Source organism: Lutra lutra, chromosome 8 (genome assembly GCF_902655055.1).
Source record: "Lutra lutra chromosome 8, mLutLut1.2, whole genome shotgun sequence".
Lineage (NCBI taxonomy): Eukaryota > Metazoa > Chordata > Mammalia > Carnivora > Mustelidae > Lutra > Lutra lutra.
In genome coordinates this window covers 54,372,934-54,395,011 of record NC_062285.1, presented here as the reverse complement: position 1 = coordinate 54,395,011, position 22,078 = coordinate 54,372,934, and the positions used below count along the sequence as shown (strand labels likewise).

Genomic DNA, 22,078 nt, shown 5'->3' with positions numbered 1-22,078 from the left:
TCAGTAGGTTAAGCCTCTGCCTTTGGCTCAGGTTATGATCTCAGGGTCCTGGGACTGAGCCCCGCATCGGGCTCTCTGCTCAGCAGGGAGCCTGTTTCCCCCTCTCTCTCTGCCTGCCTCTCTGCCTACTTGTGATCTCTCTCTCTCTCTGCCAAATAAATAAATAAAATCTTAAAAAAAAAAAAACTGCCTAGCAAGAAATATGCTATCTTGTAAAAAAAAAAAAAAATAAATAAATGGAAAAAGAGTTCTGGTCATGTGGTGAGCTTTGAGTCTCTGGAGAACTGTGGTAGAATGGGTAGCTGACTCCATGGGATGGAATATATGGAAATGTAGATGGTCATTCCATACAAACAAAACAACTCTCTCCTCAGGTTGAAAGATCCGAGAAAGTGCAGTTGAGTGGAGCTCTTAGATCCTATCCTTTTACTTGAATTTTTCCATAAGGAAGGACTCTCTTCCAGGATGTGGGTGGGGACTTGATGATCTGATCCATAAAAGACACTGCCATTTTGAGCCTTTGAGCCCTAACCATGAGGGATATTTAGGAAAAACTGAAAGAAGTGTGTGCAGTTCAAATGGACCCCCCTTGGAGGAAGAGATGCTGGAAGCAAAGAAAGAGAAAGGCAGAAAAATGAAAAAAGAGAGATTAGTGGAGGGCCTGTTAGATGGGCTTCTTGACAGTTCTACGAAGGAATCTCATTTCTCTACTCACTTGTGCCTGTTCCTACAGCTTCTACCTAAGCACTGTGCTACTACCATCAGCAAGGCCAAGAATAAGAAAACAATGAAGCAGAAACAGAACCCCAGGAAAGGAGAGCCTGAGAGGGACAAGCCAGGAGCTGAGAGTCACCGGAAGAATCGCTGCATTGTCACCAAGTGAGGACCTGGACCCTTGAGGGCCAAGGTGGCTCTCCTCAAAGAAGGGAGAGCAAGGAAGAGGGAAGGAGGTACAGCAAGGGAACGTGGAGGTGGTGGTGAGGAACGACAGACAGAGGGGAAGGCACTTACATGTGAATTTTCTCCTTTGCCTTTAAAGGCAGTATCGGTGTGTACTGGTCTAGGAGTCCTAGAAGATGGAAGGGTCTGAGGGTCACATATCCTTCCCAGATATAAGCAGGTAGTGCCAGACCCTGGCGCTCATCAAGGCTCATTTTGACGGGCCTTTCGTAATCAAGGCTCATTTTACTTTCTCAATTTCCCAGCATGGACAAGCTACACTTAAACTTGACAGAATTGGCACTGACAATGAATCATGTACACAGCTTCTCTGTGTTTGAACATACCATCTTCCCTTCTGAGTATCTCAGCAGCCATCTGGAGGCCAGACTCAACAGGTACCATTCTTTCCTTGTCTTCTATGCTGGCCTAGTAGGATCATTCTGAAAGCTGGATTCTGTTCGATTCATCTTGGTGGTCATTCTGATGTGGCTGATCTGGCATAGGCCTCAAGTATCTTTATTTATTTATCTATATTTATCCAACTAACAAAAAGCATCTGAGACTTTCTACAGGAGGTTTTGGGGGACAACCAGAACTGATCACCACTGGGTTAGTAGAGTGAGAGGGGGTTTTGCAGTCAGCAGAACTGTGTTGACATCCTGGCCCTCGGGAAAGACACTGCAGAAAGGATTCTGACTTGTTTGAGCCTTAGTTTCCAACCTTGTAAATAAGGATAATGATATTTACCGTATAATGAGAATTACCTTGTAATTGAGCATTGGTATAAAATTAAAGGTAATACATAATGAGTATAAATTTCCTGACATATATAGATTTTGATAAAATAGATTCCCTTCCTTCCACTGTGCCTCCCTTTTCACTACCCTCCCTGAGGTAGGAGGAACATTTCTGATACTGGATTTGAGCACTACAGTTAGCAATTAGGGAAATGAGTGGAAGAATTATTTTGAATAATCCCCTAGTCTTCTATGTTTTGTTTTGAAATATGTAGTATATTCCCTCAAGCTGCCAGGGAAGGCCCGCTTGAGAAAGTGACATTTGAGTAAACTCCTGAAGGAACTGAGGAAGCCAAGTGTGTGACTATCTGGGAAAAGAGCATTCTAGATAGAGGAACTAGCCAGTGCAAATGCTCTGAGGTGGGAGCCTGCCTGGGATGTTCCAGGGACACAGGGGAGGCCAGTAGGCCTGGAGCAGAAGCAGCCAGGGGCAGATGGGTCGTATGTGAGGTTAAAGAGGTTGGGAGAGTGGCACACTGTGTAGGTGTTTCTGTGTCATCGTAAGTACTTTGACTTTTATTCTGAGTGGGAGGGGGGACCTGGGCAGGGTTTGAGTGGAGCAGGAATGATAAAAGTGCCTACCTTATTGGGTTGCTATGAGATTTAAAGGAGATCCTATTTGTAGTTAAATCACAGCACCGTGCCTGGAAGCAGCAGAAATGTGCCGTTACCGTGTTTGATATTGTGATTGTGATTATGATTTTTGTCACCCAGAGCCATTGTGTGGCTGGCGGGCTACAACGCCACGACCCAGGAGATCGCAAGGCCTTCTGAGCTGCTGGCAGGAGTCAAAGCATATATCAGTTTCATACAGACACTGGCCCAGTTTGTGGGTGTTGATGTTTCCAGAGTCATCCGCAATGCCCTCCTCCAGCAGACACAGCCACTGGATTCTTGTGGGGAACAGACGATCACCACTCTCTACACGAACTGGTCAGTGTTGCTTATCCTCTTCCACCTCCTTACCTCTTTGTTAGCACTTTTTTCATTACATGGTCAGAACTTGGTCCAGGCATTTTAGCTCCCAGGGTCACAGCCCCCAAACATAGGCTTCTTTCTGCTTGAGGACTAGAGCAATAAGCGGGAGGGCAAACCCAGATCCCCTTCTGTCCACAGGGGACCTTCCGTGTAACATCCGTTCATCTACTCTGCAGAAATTTGAACTTTGTCCTCCCCCACTCGTTTTTTTAGATTTATTTATTTATTTCAGAGAGAGAGAGAGAGAGAGAGCGCGAGCACGTGCACTAGTACTTTGGTGCAAGTGCGGGGAGGGGCAGAGGGAGAGGGGAAGAGTCCCAAGCAGACTCCCCGCTGAACATGTGGTCCAATCCAGTGTTGGATCCCATGACCTGAGATCATGACCCTGAGATCAAGACCTGAGCTGAAATCAACAGCTGGACGCTTAACTGACGGGAGCCACCCAGGCGCCCCTGACCTTTTTCCTCTTAAGCTCCAGTTCCTAATCTTCCTTTTCTGGATTCTCACTGTTTTAATTTCAAATGCTCTCTCTTCCTCTTTCTGAAGTTCTTTTATTTCTCTTTTTGTTCAGCTTCTCTCCCTGAAGACTATCTAACACCGTATCTCCAGAATACTATTGCCTCACCTCTGACATGACCATGTCAAGTCTAACAGATTGCTTTTAAAATAGGAAGGGGCCGGGGCACCTGGGTGGCTCAGTGGGTTAAAGCCTCTGCCTTCGGTTCGGGTCGTGATCCCGGGGTCCTGGGATCGAGCCCCACATCGGGCTCTCTGCGCGGCAGGGAGCCTGCTTCCTCCTCTGTCTCAGCCTGCCTTTCTGCCTACTTGTGATATCTGTCTGTCAAATGAATAAATAAAATCTTAAAAAAAAAAATAGGAAGGGGCCCTCCTCTCCAAAGTGAGAGAAGGTAGGAATTAGCAATATTTCCTTTGAGGTTTTAAGGATGGAAAGGAGCTGGAGTCCTACCTTCCCAAGCCACTGGGTGGCGCTCTCATTCCAATATCAGCTCAGCAGGAGCCCAGCGGATGATAACCCCCTGAGCTGGGGAAAGACTGGCAGGTGGCCACCTCCTACTTCCACCTGATCACTGCCCCACTAAAACCTTATTTGTAATGTAAAATCTCCCAGTTTCAAAATTTCGACAACAAATTCAAATTAAAAGAAAAAATAAGCTCACCTTTGATGGCTGGGTTTGGCCCACCCCTGGTTAGCTTGTGACTTCTGTAGGACCTGGGCCCAGAGCTAGTGGCTGGGTGAGTGGCCCTGGTTGGCCATGCCCTCCTTTGCTGACAGTGGCTGGAGGCCTTTCCATTTTTTTTTTTTTTAATTTTAAAGATTTTATTTATTTATTTGACAGAGAGAGACACAGTCAGAGAGGGAGCGCAAGCAGGGGGAGTGGGAGAGGGAGAAGCAGGGAGGCCGATGTGGGGCTCGAGCCCAGTACCCTGGGATCATGACCCCGAACCCCTGGGGTCTGAAGGGCGTTTCAGCTTGCCTGGAGATCAGGGGGAAATATCTGGAGACCAGATGCCCAGTGTTCACGAGGCTTCTGTCTGTGCAGGAGGTCTGACTTAGTATCTGCTTCCAGAATCCTAGGTTCTCTGTCCAATGTTCTCACTGGGGAGGTTGAGGCTAAGTATGTTTCAAAGGACCCCAATTAGTAGGATTTTTTTTTTTTTTTTTTTGGTCAGTTTGGGCTTGTCTTACCTGACAGAGAAAGGGCCAAGGGTGAGGGGCGAGAACAGTTGGAAAAAGAGCAGGGGCTGAGGGAGGGAGTGCCCACTGTTACATTTGACAGCCCAGTGAAATACCCTGTAGATTGGAGGAGAAGCGGAATTACATTACTGCTAGTTGTTTTTGAGCCAATAGCTTGGGGTGATAATTAGAGTGTTTTACTGTCTTCTTTGAGTCTCTTCTCCCCACCCCAGCCTTTGGCAGAGTTTCTCTTCCTGAGCCCAGTGACAGTGGTAGGGAGCGATGGAGAAAGGATTGAATGCTAATCTTGTGTGTTTTCTTGGCCAATCCTGTAGGTACCTAGAAAGTCTGCTTCGACAGGCGAGCAGTGGGACCATCATCCTCTCCCCAGCCATGCAGGCCTTCATCAGCCTTCCCAGAGAGGGGGAGCAGAACTTCAGCGCAGAGGAGTTCTCTGACATCTCTGGTGAGTCCAGGGCCTGGTCTCCTTGTCAAGGAGCTGAGCCTTTCCCCTCAGTACAGGACCTCAGCCTACAGAACTCATCTAAATTCTCCTACCTTCCCAGAGGCTCATTCTGTATGCTCCTTGGCATCTCTGTGAGATTACATGTTAGGGACAATAAAGGGAATTCTAAGTGAGACCCAGAATTGAGGAGTGGCCTGCGGGTGGCATGTGGAGAGGGAAAATGAGGGGAGGTGTAGGAGCTAGACAAGGGCACTCAAGTCACTGAAAGGGTTTATTTTTAGAAGGGTGGTGAATATTTTCCATTTCTACACAGAATAAAGAGTGGGGCATATAATGAGGTGTAAAGGATGAATTAAGGCGGACATTCTGATATTTGGAATTATTAAATAGAGGTCTGAGGTCATGGCATCTTCTATCTTAGGGATAAATTTTAGGGCCTTACTTAGCCAGAGCTTAGATTGCTAATGTGTAACAATGATGATAAAATAATAGATGATGTTCATTGTGGGCTAAGTTCTGAATGGTTCACATGTGTTAGTTCCTTTAATCCTCACAATGGCTTTGAGATAGGTACTCTCATTACCGTCATTTTACAGACGAGGACACGGAGACCCAGAGAGCTGAAGGAGTTTGCTTAAAGTCACCCATTCATAAATGGTAGAACTGGGATTTCAACTCAAGGCAGTCAAGTTCTGGAACCTGGGTGCTTAGTTATATGTAGTGCTGCCTCCCAACGTGTAGAAGTGCTTTGGTGTCTCAAGGCCAGTGGGAAAGGATTGTGGAGTGAATGAGTTCTCTTTTTTAAAGAGGGCTGGCAGCCCTCTTTAAAATCCCTTTCAATGGATTTGTTTTACCAACTGATTGATGAACTGTTGTACTGCTTCCACCTTCCTCTCACCTCCATATAAGTCATGGATCCTGCATGGTGTCTGGGGCATGTGGGGGATGTTTCCATGACCCTGCCTTCTCCATTCTTCCCTTCCTTGGTCGGGGGGAGGTGTTATGGAAGAGTACACAGCTCTGTTGTCCAACTCGGTCACCCTCTTACCCTCAGTCGGACTCCATTAGTAAGCAGACCCTACTCTTTGCCCGTTGGAGCTTTCAGATGTCCCCTCTCATCAACTCCACCCACAAACTGTAGGCAGCATCTAAAATCAGCTTTAGGTCTTGCTGACAACTGATGAGCAGCAGGAGGTAAAGCTGGTTCCCCCTTCTACCACCCCCACCCCAATTTCCCTGAGTTACCATGGTGATGGGGCAATGCTACTGTAAAAATAGATAGATGGAAAGAGAAGGATGCCCCAGGGTTGCAAGCCTGGAGTTGAGAAGACTAGAGTAAGGAACACTGGTGGATCTGAGCTGGGGGATCCGTGTGTCTTCTCTCTAGAGCAGGCAGTTCTGCTCCTCTTCCTCTCTGTCAGCCATTTTAACATTAGCAAGTTGACCAGGTGGGAAGTGTTTTTTCTAGTTCTCAACTCAGTTCTTCCTACTGTAAATAGGAGAGGCCTATGGGTAGTATTTCATCCAGATAGGGCTCTCACCAGTTCCACTTCCTCTGTTCTTGGTAGAGACCAAGATCAACTGGGCCTGACTTCAAGGACTAGAGGGTGAGCCTTGATGTCTTCCCCCTCTGACCTCTCATTAACTATATTAAACTCACTTTTCTGCTACTGGTCTCTTGAGGTTACTTTTGGTCTCTTATGGTTTTCTCTCCTGGGATGGCCCACGGCCAAAGATCATCCACGAGCTCCTTCCTATTTGGATTTGTCTCTAGTGTTTCTTTCTTTCTTTCTTTTTTTTTCTTTTTTTTTTTAAAGATTTTATTTATTTGACAGAGAGAGAGAGAGAGATCATAGGTAGGCAGAGAGACAGAGAGAGAAGGGTAAGTAGGCTCTCTGCTGAGCAGAAGCCCAATGCGGGGCTCCATCCCAGGACCCTGAGATCATGACCTGAGCCCGAAGGCAGAGGCTTAACCCATTGAGCCACCCAGGCGCCCCTCTAGTGTTTCTAACAAGGGATTTCCCCAGGCAGGTTTCATTTAATTCACAAACGGCCAGAGACAGGGTGGGTAGGGACAGATAACACATCTGGGCAGACTAGAGGAGGAGGGATTCAGAGGAAAAAACAACTGGGATTCTGGAGATGTGTGTTGATTACAAAAAAGAAAAGGTAGCTCAAGGAGAGGAAAATTTGGACAGTGAGGGAAGCAGAGGTGGGGAATATCGAAGACCCCAGACTTTAGATAAGGAACCAGTTGTGGTATCTACAGTAAGGGGCAGTAGGACATCACGGTAGGTTTCAGGTACCAGCCCTTAACCTGGGTAAGTGACCTTGGACAAGCACTTAATTAACTCTCCCATGTCTGTTAAACCAGAATGATGTGCCATATACTTCAGAGGGCTGTCAATAATTATCATAATGACAATCCTTTAATCATAAATATCTATGTTTCTTTTTTTTTTAAGATTTTATTTATTTATTTGACAGAGAGAGAGATCACAAGTAGGCAGAGAGGCAGGCAGAGAGAGACGAGGAAGCAGGCTCCCCGCTGAGCAGAGAGCCCAATGTGGGAATCTGTCCCAGGACCCTGAGATCATGACCTGAGCCAACGGCAGCAGCTTAACCCACTGAGCCACCCACACGCCCTATCTATAAGTTTCTAAGGTTTTTATAATGGTATCTTATTTACTCTCATATCAACTCTGTGAAATATTCAGGGCAAATACTAACTTTTTCATTTTACAGAGAAGTAAACTGAGGCTCAGATAGGGTCAGTGACTTGTTTAAGGTCTTACAACTTATAAAGTTAGTACAGCTAGCCCAGCAAGAGCAACCCAGGTACCACAGGAAGGGACTTGGAAAAGTGTAGATTCCTGGAAGAATGTAAAGTAAATATCACTTGTGGTAAATCTTTGTGTGAGTACCAGAGGGGAGAAGCTGATTCGTCTCACAGGCAGACCAGACCTGTCACCAGAATAATTTCGCAGGACTTCAGGCCACTTTTGCTCCCCAACTTCCCACTTTCTTTCCTGGATGAAAGTCATTGTCAATGTTCAGAGTACTCTCTACCTGTGTTGTCAACATCCCAGTGCCCCCTGAAGCCCCCCTCCCGGACCTCTGTAACTCTCTTGCAGAGATGCGGGCCTTGGCTGAACTCCTGGGCCCCTATGGCATGAAGTTCCTGAGTGAAAACCTGATGTGGCATGTGACCTCTCAGATCGTGGAACTGAAGGTACTGTGGAAGCCAGGCCTGGGGCAAGGGATAGGAGTAGGAGATGGAGGTGGGGGGTGGGTGAGAAGAGATATCACGGTTTCATCTTTTCCTGCTTAATGTCTCTATGTCCTGGCTGCAGAAGCTGGTGGTGGAAAACATGGATGTACTTGTTCAGATCAGATCCAACTTCAGCAAGGCTGATTTGATGGCTTCTCTGCTGCCCCAGCTGACAGGTGAGCACCTCCCTGATGGGAGAAGGAACTGTGGAATGGCATTGCAGATGACAGGGGTCTGGGGAGGAGATCTGGGGGCTGGGCTGGGTCCGCAGAAGCAAAGCTATCAGTTCTAAGTTCTAAGTTCTAAGTTCTACGTTTCCAATGCTCTCCATTCTCCTCAGGGGCTGATAACGTGCTGAAGCGCATGACCATCATTGGAGTTATCCTTACTTTTAGGGCCATGGCCCAAGAGGGACTTCAGGAGGTGAGCTGGGGAGAAGGGGCCACCCCAGAATCACAGACGCCTCTGAGGGAGGGGTTGGTATGACAAGTCGTGGAAATGTATGGTGAGCATTGAGGAGAAAGGAGGAACTTAATTTGGTAGAGGTCCTAGAAGATCTCCTGGGATAGACGAGTGCAGAAACCTAGCGGGAGGCTAAGAGGGACAGTGTGGGAGGCTGGCGGGGTCCTCACCTAAGTCTCGGCCCTTTTTTTGTTTGTTTCCATCTATCTCTGAAGGTATGGGCCCTGTCCTGGGGACTCTTTATCTTCTCTCTCTTCCAGGTGTTCTCCTCCCACTGCCCATTTCTTATGGGTCCCATTGAATGCCTGAAGGAGTTTGTCACTCCAGACACAGACATCAAGGTACGGGACAGTGCGAGGTAGGATCCACTTAGGAGATTTTGTTGTTGAAAAGGATGTATCCAGGGCTTTTGTAAGGGCATGGGGTGGCTCTGAGGGATACTATAGGGAGACGAGGCAGCATTTGAATACGAAAGCACTGGGAGAGATTTTGTGGAGTGAGGAGCACTAGTCAGACAATATTCTTGGAGAGAGAGGCCAGAGCTGGGGACACATGAGGGGTTGGTGAGATGTGGAAGCCTGGCTGACCTGTGGGAGGTGGGGAAACATTGCTGGAAAAAGCTAAGATCTAGGATAGTATCTGTAGGTTTCCCCCTAAAGTGTGCAAATTAGATACTAACCCCCTCTTCAGTGAGGAGCTTAGGTACTTCTTTGTAAAAAGATGTATTGCTTCCATCCCCACCCACCCTGCCTGCCCTCAGAGTTGCCTTTTTTCCTGGCCCTTCCTTTCTCTTTGCTCTAAAACCTTTTGGTTCCTCTATATCAGGGTCACCTGGCTCAGGCCCCCTTTACTACAGAGATGTAAGAAGGAAGGGCTTCTTCAGGCACACTGAGTAAACAACCATTTTTCTGTGCCTCCCACACATCTGCTGTATCTTTCTGTCTTTTGAATCACCTCAAACAAACAAGTCTTTTAGGTAGGATATATAGCCAAAGGCTGGGAACAAGAGTGTTCAAAGGCATAGAACAGGTCACTTCTCTTACAACTGATTCCTTTAACAGAGAGAGGCCTATGATTAAGAGGGAACTGGTTAGCAGAAAGAATTAAAATTAGATATTGAGAGGGGTGCCTGGGTGGCTCAGTTGGTTAAGTGGCTGCCTTTGGCTCAGGTCATGATCCCAGGGTCCTGGGATTGAGCCCCACATTGGGCTCCCTGCTCAGCAGAGGGCCTGCTTTTCCCTCTCCCTCTGCCTTCTGCTCTGCCTGCTTGCGCTCTCTCTCAATCTCTCTGTCAAATAAAGAAATAAAATCTTTTAAAAAAATTAGGTATTGAGGAAAAACTTCTTTACCTTGAGATCAAAAAATCTGTGAAATCTCCCCCTCTCTCTGCCCGATGTTAAGGGTGAAGCAGTCATGGGAGCTGTGTGGGTTTGAATGGCTGCCCCTTCTGACATGGTGAACCTGGCTTTCTGGCGGCTGCCGATGCTGGGAACGAATGATCTAGACTGTCAAGAGCTTGTCTACCCATATCTCCTGGGCAGCACTAAGTTTTAGGCTCTGCCTGCTTGTGAAAATAAGCAGGTTGGAGCAGAGAAGGGGGGGATGGTGGCCTGTCCATCAGAGATTCTGTTATGCCTGAGAGGAATGTGAAGATCAGGGAAAGAGAAAACAATACCCCCTTCAGTCATCCCTTTCTTTCTCAGAACATCACACAGGTTGTGGATCAGATCCCTGATCTCCCCAGCCACGGTTACCATGAGCACGGTCATTTAGCTAAAGGGAATTTAAAATAAAGGGCAGTGTGGAATGTGGCAAAGCTTTGCCTTTTATGTGTAGATGGAGGAAAGGAATAAGGTTTATTGGTCTATTAGTGACTTTGAGTGTGTAGGGTAGATGTTTTATACAAGTGGTCTAGTTTAATCTCTATAACAACTCTGTGAGGGATTATCATCCCAGTTTTACAGATGAGAAAATTGAGGCTCAAAGAGGTGAAGTAATTTTTAGCTAAGTTCACACATTTATAAAGTGGTCCTCCTGGGATTTGAACCCAGAGCTTCTCACTCCAAGGCCTTTTTCTCCCCTCGGAGGCCATGAGATTTTTTTGTTTTTGTTTTTGTTTTTTTAAAGATTTTATTTATTTATTTGACAAATACAGATCACAAGTAGGCAGAGAGGCAGACAGAGAGAGAGAGGGAAGCAGGCTCCCTGCTGAGCAGAGAGCCCAGTGCACTCAATCCCAGGACCCTGGGATCATGACCTGAGCTGAAGTGAAGGCAGAGGCTTTAATCCACTGAGCCACCCAGGCGCCCCGGCCATGAGGTTTTAAAGGATTGTTTTCTAGGTGGTGAGACGAGCCATAGGTCTCTGCTCCTGTCTGAAAAACTAACTGCTCACACCAGGCCACTGTGTGAGCCACGCTAAGCCAGTGGTGCCACTAAAGGAGGGAGAGATGGGTTTGGGCTGAGGTGTTCGAGGAGGGCTTCACAGACCCTATGAGATTTGAGTTAAGCCTCAAAGGACGGGTGTCACCTAGCTATAAGTAGAGGACAGGAAGGGACACTGTGGAAGAGGGACGCACATGAACCAAAGTCTGGAAGTCAGGAAGTAAGGTGTAGTTTGAAGACAGTGCATCGGTGACCCGGGCCAGGTGGATTGTAGGAAGCATCTGAGGGAAAAATGGCAAGTCAATGGGTACTATGGGGTATCTCAATGCTGAACAAAAGCATTTGTGCCTTTCTGCTGTAGGTTATGGAAAGCCATGAAAGGAATACCTAGATAAAATGATAGCACACCAGAAGTCTAGGATCTGTGATCCAGGAATCCCCAGCTCCCTCTAGCTTCTGTGAAACACTTCTCTCCTGGGAATCCTGTGTAGAATGTTGTTTTCTTCTCTACTAGGTGACCCTGAGTGTCTTTGAGCTGGCTTCTGCTGCAGGAGTGGGCTGTGACATTGACCCAGCCCTGGTGGCTGCTATTGCCAATCTGAAAGCCGGTAAAATTGGGGGAACTGGGCAAGGGAGGGCTTGGGCTGTATTTCTAGGTGGGCAAATGTCAATGTCAAAGAAGCCTTTATTTAGGATTGTGAATTCTGAGCACATAAACTGGGAGCTAAAGAAAGACTGAAAATGTAGTCCCTAACCCCCAGAAAATACTTAGAGAGGCAATTTAGACCCCTAGCCAGGTTCCAACCAATGGACCTGTCAGTTGGCTAAAAAATTTTAAATGAAGGTCTCTTTGATGCTCGACAAGGCCTCAGAGGAACTTATAATCTAGTAGGGGAAATCAGGTTAATGCAAATGAAACCATGAGAAAGCCATCCGCAGTCACATAAGATTTCAGGCTGAGCTGTGTGGTATACATCTAGGTTCCCCAGAGTGATCTGGTACCCTCCCTTCCCACAGAATCACCCTGACCCTACTCACTTCTTCCCCTGGTCTCCCATTGTCTCTGACATTTCACATTTCTTACACGCACTCAGAATGGGATGAAACCAAGGGGCTGGCATTAAGCCCTTTCTAAACTGCTGGACTAGCCCTTCTGTCTTGGTTTTGTGAGCCTCTTTCCTCTCTTTTCTGCCTTTCCCTCCACCCCATCCGGCAGCTGACAGTGAACTCTGACTGCTTGTCCGCAGAGCCCTTCTCTAAGAGCTCTGCTCCAGTCACCAGAGGAGGCCTCTAGGATTGGGCCCCTCATGGTAAGTGGTGGGTTAATCCTGTCCCCTTCAGCAATGACTTGCCTGGAGTGCTTTTGAAAGTGTTTCATAGATGTTTCCTTATGTGACTCCCACAGTTCTGTAAGTAGGGTCTCTGTAGAAGATAACTCCTGTTTGCTGACCTTACTTCTCTCTTTTCTTTTTTCCATCTTACCAGATACTTCATCCCCTGAGGAAGAATATAAGGTGGCCTGCCTGCTCTTGATCTTTCTTGCAGTTTCCCTCCCACTCCTGGCCACTGACCCCTCTTCCTTCTACAGTATTGAGACAGATGGTAAGTAAGGACGACTCTGAGTAGTTTGAGTGACCAGTACTATTTAGGTCAGTCTCCTGGGGTAGGGAGATGAGATGGAGACATTTACCTGGAGAATCTAGGCTTCTGACTCGGGTATAAAAAGTTCTGTTTCAAGAAATACTTGAGAATGAACTATCCGTAAAATTCAATTCCAGTGGAAATTTTTAGGAATATCCTTCTAATATCCTAACCATGTCCTCATATTTCTTAGGTATATCATTCCCCACACTCCTCCTAGTGCTTTTGGTGTCAAACAGGGGTGGCCTAGCCTGGAAAATAGAGAGACGACCAGCTGGGCTCAGCCTGGGGCAGCTCACTGTATTCCCTTTTGTTTCTCTCTCCTGTCAATCATAACCTAGGTTACAACAACAATATTCACTGCTTGACCAAAGCCATCATCCAGGTGTCTGCTGCCCTCTTCACACTCTACAACAAGAACATTGAAACTCACCTCAAGGAGTTTCTGGTGGTGAGTGGCCCTAGGCTATAAGGCATGGGAGGTTCTAAAGTCTTTGGGGATGAAATGGAAGATTGCAAAGTCCAGCGGGAACTGGTGTGACTTCAGTCCATAGAGAGCCCTTGTTGAGTGGGTCTTGGAGTCTAACCTCCCACCTAATTCATTCAGTGAGTGAGTGGCCACTCAGTGAAAGGCCGGAGTTTCTTCTAAATTCCCTGAGAGCTGGTGTTTCAGCCTTTGCCGGACTACTTGGAAAGAGCATTGGACTGAGCCAGCGAATCTGAGTTCTAGTTCCGGATCTGCTGCTAAGATGCATGTGACCTCTGAAGAACCAAACTTTTGGGATCTCATTTTGCCCATTTATTAAATAGGGAGGTTAAACTGAATCTATGATTCACTACGTTGGGGTGCCTTAGACTATCCCAGGGAGCTTGTTGAAATAGAGATTCCTGATCCTTATGCCAGATGTACTGAATTAGAATATCCCAGGGTAAGGTGTCCAGGCCTCTGTTTTTCTAAAAATTAATTGATTTTTAAATAAAAATAGATAATTGTTTACTTTTATTAATAAATTCGTGACCCGAGCTCATGATCCTGAGCCAAGATGAAGAGTCAGAGGCTTAACCGACTGAGCCACCCAGGTGCCCCAGGCCTCTGTTTTTAATAAAGTCTCCCAGAGATCAGCTGCACGATCAAGTTGGAGACGCTGAGTTTTAAAGCCTTTAAGGCCCTTTCCAACTCTAATCTTGACAGAAAAGTCAAACTTTTTCCACATTCTCAAATTGGAGCATAAATCAGAATCACTGCTGAATTTCTGATTCAGTAGATTTGAGGTGGGGCTGGAAAATTTGATTTCCAAGTTCCCAGGGGATGCTGATACTGTTCATCCTGGGATCTTACTTTGAGAACCCCTGGTCTCCATTTCTAGGACTGGAGCTTTTAAACAGGCAGCTGATTCTACAGTAGGTCACAGTCCAATTTATTCGAGAAAAAAATTGTTTTAAAAAACATTTTTAGCCAAAGTTTGACTCCCTGTAGCTATCACCATTGATCTTAGTTTTGCCTCTGGAAAAACACAGAATAAGTAATCTCTTTCCATTGTTGAAAGAGGCCCTGGAGTTTTCCATCCTAGTCCTCCATGGAGGAATTCCATCCATACACTTTTGATACATGGTCCATTACCCACTGCCAGCTTGAGCATTCTCAGAATGGGGAGCTTACTCCTTTGCAAGGCATGGGACTGACTTAAGAACTAGGGCCTCCTTTGTCTCCTTTTAGGAGCAAACACACTAGATCATATTCTCTCCGGAATCATACCATTATGCTGGAAGCTGAGTTAGAGGGTCTCCATTTAAATGGGGCCAGCCAGCCAATCTGAATGGGTTCTGAGCCTCTTAGATATGAAGAATATTCACAGCAGATCTCTAAGATGGGTTGAGAAGGGACCCGCCTCTCCCTTTTCCCATTTGCCCTGTTTGTTTGCAAAATGAGAGTAACCTGAGCCTGGGGTACAGTTAATCATGTCTCTTCCTCCCTATTTGATCTGTTGGGGGCCTGGAGGTGAATGGGAGGGGGACAGCCACTTGGGAGTTGACAGGAGGAGAATTCGAAGAGCTCTGCTTTTGAATCAGAGGCTCAGCCCTGTCTCTAGTCCTGTGGGGAGTCAGCTGTAAACAGCTTGATGACACTGCTATCTGAAGGCTGCCTAGGAAAAGAGATTAAGCTCCTGCCTTTGCTCTAGGTTCTGTGCTCAGCCCTTTCGATCTCTCCCCCAGCAGCCGATCTCTCCCCCAGCAGCCGTGGCAACCTGCTGCTGTCTGCCCTGCCTGGTTTACAGGCAATGTGTGGCTCTCAAGCTGAGGGGTTTGCTCCTTTTCCACTGGGAGTTTCCAGGAACATCCCCGCACTTCTTAACTCCCCTCCTTGATCTTTTCTTAACTTCCTGTAGCCAGAGGCTGTCCTACTCTGACCTCCATAAAAATCTGCTTTCTTACAAATTCTTCCCCTACAGGTGGCCTCTGTCAGCCTCTTGCAGCTGGGCCAGGAGACTGACAAGCTTAAAACCCGAAATCGGGAATCCATTTCTCTGCTCATGCGCTTGGTATGTATCTGGTTTAAGTTGGTCTGGGAACAGAGAGAGCAAAGGCCAGAGGGGGACCCCTTTTGAGGGTTTCTGGGTCTCTGCCATTGTCATCACTCAAAATCATGAAGTCAGAACTGAAATCTACCTGACTCTCTGGGTTTAGGCCTCACATTCTGGTTAACATTCCAGACTTGTCCTATACTCCCAAGGTAGAGTCTTCGATGACTTTCTCTGCAGTATAGGGCCTTCCTGGCCCCTGGCTGACTGGGCCCTTTTTTCTCAAGTCTGACCTGCTGGGGCAGCTGTGTCCCTCATTGGTGACTGCTGGTCCACTTCGTGTTTGATTTTACTTGACCACTCCCTACCGCAGCATATCTTGTCCTTAAAAAGTACTGTGGAGAGATGGTGCTGAATAACACAGAGCTGAACTGGGGGAGGGGAGATGGGGGCTCAGAAGAGGGAAGGAATTTTCAGTGAAGAGCTGCAAGACAGAGAGCCAGGTGGGCCGTGAATCAGGCAGCTCCTGCTATCTCTTTCCTCCCAAGCTGTGGGCTTTTTGCTACTTTGGCAGAAAGTTCTGGGAACTCTGACTCAGTTAACTTAAAAAAATCTTTTCCTCATGACCCTGTTTTCCTCTTCAACACGCTTACTCACTTTTTCGCTCTAGAAGTCTGAGTCTCCAGGTTCGTGCGGCACTGAGATACAGTGAGGAGGGACTCCCGCCCTTGTGTTTCAGAGGCCCTCCTCCGGCCTGCGGGGACAGGCTATGCCCATCTGAAGCCGGTGCTCCACCCGGAAGTCCACACTAAAGATTTCTAGGACCTCGGAATTCTCCGCTAAGTGGCTGCAGCCTATCTGCAGGGCTTACACAGAATTGGTGCCGAGCTTCTTCCCCGAGTCCATCCTGCTGAGGCAGGCAGTGCTGCTGGTGCCTGTACCCCTAGTGCCAAGGGACCTATGGCTGGAGTTCAGAGGTGCAGATGGGAATTCCGAATATGTCCATAAACGCCCCACAAACCGGGCTGGTCCACTCCATCTTGTTCTCGGAGAACTCTGAGGAGTCCTAAGAATTCTGAATTCAAACCTGGCCTTTCATGAAATTATAAAGGGAGATTGTGAAGAAAAAGAACAAACTAGTTTGTCTGATTTATTTAGTCCCATGCTACGTAGGCTTCCCATTTGCACTCTCTGCCAGGCCCACAGATGTTAGGCACAGGCAAGCCTGGGCCTCCCTCTGGGTCTCCTGTAAGTGCGCAGGCATCGAGTAGGAGCTGTGTCTCAGCTAGACACAGCTGGAGAAAGGCCGTGATTGGACTGACTAAGGATTATAATGGAAACAAGAGGAGAATGGACGTGAGGGCTGGGTGGGGGTGTGCGGTAAGGGGAGAGAACACAGTGGAGACAGATGAGGCCAAATGCCAGGAGTATGCTAGATAGGGCACAATCTTTGGAGCAGCATGGTCTTGGGCAAGCTAATTAACCTTCCTGAGACTCTGGTTTTTTATCCATAAAAGTGGGCAATAATCCTTGTGATGAAGTGGTTAGGATTCATAAGAAAATATATGTGAAAGTGCCTAGGACGTAATAGATGCTCAGTGAATGTTAGTCCCTTCTCTCTGCTGCTCGTTTTAGTTTCTGGATGATTTAGTTGTGCTCCTTCCTTTCCTTGGGCAGTTTTCACCTCTGTAAGGTTGGAGGTGGTGATTCTGTGTTGCCGCTCAGGCCTGCCTCCTCCTCCTTTGTCGCTCTCCTCCCCCCTCACATGTGGGAGGGTATCTGCCCCTGGTGGCATCATGGTGAGGCTGCAGAGTAGCTGGGACAGAGCTAGGACCAGGCATTTTTTGTGAGAGGGAGAGACCTGGAGACTAGCTGCTGCAAAGCAATTTAAATGCAAATATTTTCTTACAGAAAAACAGGGGAAGGAACTGTATTCTGAGTTAAGAGGCGACTCATGTAGTACCAGCTCCTGGCCAGGCCCTTTTCTCCCTGGGGTCTTTCTGTCTTGGCTGTGAAGCCTGGGCAGTGCCCATGCCCCAGGGCGGCCGGCTGCTTCCTGGCATGGTTACATCCGGAGAGGAGATGATTCTCTGAGAATTGTGGAATCCTAGATGTCAGGATGAGATCAGATCCTGGCTGTTAGTCCAGTCCTTACAACTGATAGGTGAAGGAACTGAGGAGAGGGAAGGAAAGACGACATTCAAGGTCTCCCCCAAAATCTGTGGGCAGATTTGGGCCAAGAACCTAAGTTGCTCAGCTTTTGCTGTAGGGCTGTTTCCACTGCTGTGAATTTCCTCCAGTTAGGAGCCTTGTGATTTTCCGTGCTTAATGGAGCAAACACTAGGAAGTCTTGGGCCTGTGGATTCTTCTTGAAGCCATCACTCATTTCCTTGTACCTGAGGGTCATATCCCAGAAAACAGACCTTATTTCTCTCCTGGCTTAAGGTTTGAAAGTCTTGCCTGGCCAGAAATTCCTTCTGTTAACCAGCCTAAGTTCTGAGCTACCCATCCTGGCAGACTTTTCCTTCAGTCTGCAGTGCCTGTTCCTCTGAGGCTGATGTGTGTATCGTGTGTGCCTGTATTTGAGAATAGCAGAATCTCCGACATTTTAAAACTTGAAAGAGAGACAAGCATGTTAGAGTCCATAAGGTAAATTTTCTTTGAGTGAATTTTCAGGATTTGAAACACCAGACATTTTGGGGAGGGCCCATCTGTGTGAATTGCCAGAGGATATGGGACATTTCTCTCCAGTGTGTGTTTTTTAGTCCCACAACTGCGTGGATGAGGAGGGCACTGAGGGAAGCACACCCTGTTCCTTCCTCAGGGATGGGACCCTCTAGCACAATGCTAGGTTGTGGGGCTCTTTGCTAATATGTCCCCCAACCCCTGCCCTCCACTGCTACTCTCAGTCTTATCCAGGCATCTCTAGCTATCTTTCTGCTTGGCTGTGGGGGCTGCTGGGATTACCACAGCACACAGGCTTCTAATTAAACTAATTAATCATGCCTGCTCCTTTATGCAGCATCCTTACTGCTCCCAAAGCACCGTACTGAGGGAGGGAGGATACTGAGACCCAGCACAAGAGGACCCATGTGGATTCCAGGCCCTTCTTTCTTGGCCTGCCATGGTGATTGTTTCCTTCTCTGCAAAGCTTTGTTATTAGCACTTTAATCCAACCTTACTTGCTGCCTGCCACATTTGGTTTGGCATCCAGAATGGGAGAGAATGGGAGTCTTTCTGCCAGCAGAGAAGTGATTCTTTCCTTCCTTCTGCTCCTGAGTCCTTCATATAACCCTGATAAGGGGCCCAGGGGCCATTATAATGAAGCTGAAGAGGCCACATTGCTTTCCTAAAGCTAAACCAAGTGTGGGAAGAAGGGGGTGTATGATTTAGAACGTTGTTCACTCATAACTTTAAGGTCCTCCAAGGGCCCAGGGAACTGAGTGAAGGAACAGGGTATCACAGAGTTATATGCTAGCTGTGGTTCTCATCTCTTGACCTGTTCTTTTCCAGGTAGTGGAGGAGTCCTCCTTCCTGACCCTGGACATGTTGGAGTCCTGTTTCCCTTATGTCCTACTTCGAAATGCCTACAGGGAAGTATCCCGGGCCTTCCATCTGAACCGAGTGGCAGCCAGTACCCACTGAAGGACCCTTTGGACCTACCTAGACTCATGAAGCTACATCTGTTTTCTCAAGGGATGGGCTCAGGAGTCAGAGCTGATGAATAGACATATGGAGGAATAGTCCAGGGCTGAGAAATCATAGAGAAATGGGTCAGGCTGGCTGGGAGTGGGGCTGGGGGTGGGGGTGAAGGACAGTTTATTGGAAAAGTGAGGGAATTGGGGACCACGTGTGTGAATTTTTACCATGAAAAGCACGAGTGACATGCAAGTATGTTTTCTCTTGTGGTGACTAGCACTTGAGCTCTGACTGGCATGGGTCTCTCGACCTTCATCACGATTCTAGGCTAATGCTGGCGGGCAGAGATGATCAATCATCATATTAAACCATAATGAGCTTATAATCCTCCCACTGGAGCTGCTATTGTCTCCTGCACATTCATTAGGACGATTATCTCCTCTCTTCCTTTTCCAAATGTGTTCGGCAAACATTCAGCTTGCTCCTACTGCAAAGCAGCAGCAAAGGAACTCCCTTTTTCCTTTGTGGGGCTCTTAGGAGTCGTGGGTCTTGTCCTCTGCCCCCAGCTCTACTGCCTCCATGGGCAGTGAGAGGTTATCACTGGCCCCACCCCCCCTCACCTGCTCTCCCACACCTTGTGGGGAACCAGTAAGTTCTTCCATCTGTTTCGCTGGAACCCCGTCTGCTTTTTCTTTGCCATCACTACAACGCAGAGCAGAGGGTCAGTCTAGCTGATACGAGGTCACATGACAACTAATTGGATCAGAGTCATGTGGGTCTTCCTCCCAGATCATTTGGGGGTACTCTCCCTCCTATCTGGAGCCACTAATTTAACCCAAATCCCCTTGTCATCCTGGGTACAGCTGTTGCTCCAGGCAGGGATTTCTCTTCTAGATCTTAAACTTTATAGACCTCATTAGATTATAGGGCCCTGAAAGTGGGTATACTTGAGGGAGTACAAGCTGTTTCAACTTGGCCCTTTTCTGCACTAATTAGAATTTCAAGTGTCACAATGCCTGGGGCATTCAAGATAGCACTAAAGCTGATTTAGTTAACTCCATGGCAGGAAACAGTGGCCCCATCCATCATTTTGGTGCACTCATGGCCAGGGAGGACTGGAGCAACAGATCCTGTGTCACAGGTTGAGAGTTGTTGAAGTGCGCAAATATAATTAACTAGCTGATTAATTAGGGTCATGTCCATATTTGCATGATAAAAAAGGAAGCAATTGTTTGTTTTCAGCAAAACCATCTAGGGTTCATTAAAGCCATTTGATAGCTGTTTTGGGACTTTGTATTCATGTTTGATCTTTATTTCTCAAGACCCAGGCTCAGTCAATACTTTTTAAACTTGGGACTCATAATCGATACACAAAGCTTTTCTTAGCAACGATTGTCTGCTCTTTAGGATAGAAACAACAGAGCATCCAGCTTCATGACATCAGCTGGTTGGCCTTCCTTGCTATGGAAAGGCCATTATGTTCTAAAGGAGTGATTCAGGGTCAGGCCTTTTGAGACCGAGGGCAAAGTTGATGAGCAGGGGAAGGCTCAGAAGCATCTGAACGACTCCTCCTAGACCCTCCCCTCTCTGCTGGGATCTTGTTCTTGAGGAAATGGAGACCTCTGTTCCATGCACATGGAAAGCTACTTGAGAGAAGCCTCCCAGGGGATAGCATAAGTTTCTGCAGGGGACTAGAGGGTAGATATGATCCTTTTTTTTTTTTTTTTAAAGATTTTTATTTATTTATTTGACAGAGATCACAAGTAGGCAGAGAGAGAGAGAGAGAGAGAGAGAGGAGGAAGCAGGCTCCCTGCTGAGCAGAGAGCCTGATGCGGGGCTCAATCCCAGGATCCTGAGACCATGACCTGAGCCGAAGGCAGAGGCTTTAACCCACTGAGCCACCCAGGTGCCCCAGATACTTTTTTTTTTTAATTAAAATTTTTATCGAGAGGGGGTGCCTGGCTGGCTCAGTGGATAGTGCCTGTGACTCTTGATCTCAAGGTTGTGAGTTCAAGCCCCACGTTGGGCATAAAACTTACTTCAAAACATTTTTTTTTTTTATTGAGGTGGCTAACCCACATGCACTTGTAAGAAATAACACAGAAACACTGCGTGTCAACCATACTTCAACGTAAAAGAAAAGAAAAGAAAAAGAACACAGAGAGATCTTATGTACCTTTACCAGTTTCTCCCGTAGTTAACCTCTTGGATAACTATAGTATACTATCATAAACAGGATATTGACTTTGATACAATTCATGATCTAATACAGATTTTCCCAGCTTTACTTATACTCATTCCTCTGTGTATATGTATTTAGTTCTGTACAGCTTTTTCTTTTTTTCTTTTCTTTTTTAAAAGATTTTATTTATTTATTTATTTGAGAGAGAATGAGTGAGAGCGAGAGCACAGAGTGAGAGGGACAGAGAGGGAGGGAGAGGTAGAGCAGGGACACTGATGTGTGGGGATATGGGGCTTGATCGTGGGGTTCGATCCCAGGACCCGGAGATCACGACCCAAGCTGAAGACAGATGCTTAAATGACTGAGCCACCCAGGCATCCCTGTACAGCTTTTCCCATGTAGGTTTGTGCATCTGTCACCAACACAGTCAAGAGCCACAAGGATCCCTCATGTTGCTTTTTTACAATCACATCCCCTTCCCCTTCCCTAACCCTTGGCAGTAGAAATCTGTTCTCCTTTTCTAAGATGTTGTCATTGGACCTGATATCTTTTTACAAATATGTAATCACACACACATTTCTCTGTTATGTATACTTTTTCAAAGTGTTCTCGCATCCTTTATGACAATTCTGCAAGATAGCTGGGGAAGGCTTCCCTATTTTAGGCCAGTAAATAGATTCAGAGATGTTTAATGATTTAATGAAGGTCACATGTTTAGCAGTACATCGAGAACCGGGACTCAAGCCTGATCTCAATCCTAGACATTTTCTACCTGACCAGACTGCCTCTTCATCTGGGAAGACTTGGTCGTTAGAATCCAGAGACTCTAGAATGAGCAAATAGAAGGTGAGGGCATGGTGGCTTTACTGAGTAAGGGACAGGCGGGGCTAGGCAGGGAGAGATAGGTAGTGGTCTACGGAATCAGGCTTACAGAAAAATCCCCCAAATGTGGAAGTTGTAAGGAAGCTAAAGGGAACAAACCAGACCATCCTGTCCCAGTTGTCAGAGGTGGGGTCTTCTTATAACAGCTACTTGTGACCAACAAAGAATTACCAGACCCTAAAAAGGAAGTAAGCCATTGAAGGTGTTATCACTAGTCCT

At 47.0% G+C, this 22,078-nt stretch overlaps 1 protein-coding gene across 1 annotated transcript in view; it reads left to right on the top strand.

Moving 5' to 3' along the window:
• NCKAP1L (NCK associated protein 1 like) overlaps nt 1-20,084 on the top strand; it is a 41,883-nt gene extending 21,799 nt beyond the window's left edge. The window contains exons 19-31 of the mRNA XM_047741672.1: nt 734-879; nt 1,206-1,337; nt 2,454-2,672; nt 4,749-4,879; nt 8,014-8,111; nt 8,233-8,326; nt 8,491-8,573; nt 8,873-8,953; nt 11,511-11,604; nt 12,482-12,598; nt 12,979-13,088; nt 15,088-15,177; nt 18,670-20,084. Coding sequence (XP_047597628.1) covers nt 734-879; nt 1,206-1,337; nt 2,454-2,672; nt 4,749-4,879; nt 8,014-8,111; nt 8,233-8,326; nt 8,491-8,573; nt 8,873-8,953; nt 11,511-11,604; nt 12,482-12,598; nt 12,979-13,088; nt 15,088-15,177; nt 18,670-18,801 — 1,527 coding nt within the window. The 3' untranslated portion in view covers nt 18,802-20,084. The remainder of the gene's footprint in view (nt 1-733; nt 880-1,205; nt 1,338-2,453; nt 2,673-4,748; nt 4,880-8,013; nt 8,112-8,232; nt 8,327-8,490; nt 8,574-8,872; nt 8,954-11,510; nt 11,605-12,481; nt 12,599-12,978; nt 13,089-15,087; nt 15,178-18,669) is intronic.
• The last annotated feature ends 1,994 nt before the right edge of the window (nt 20,085-22,078 follow it).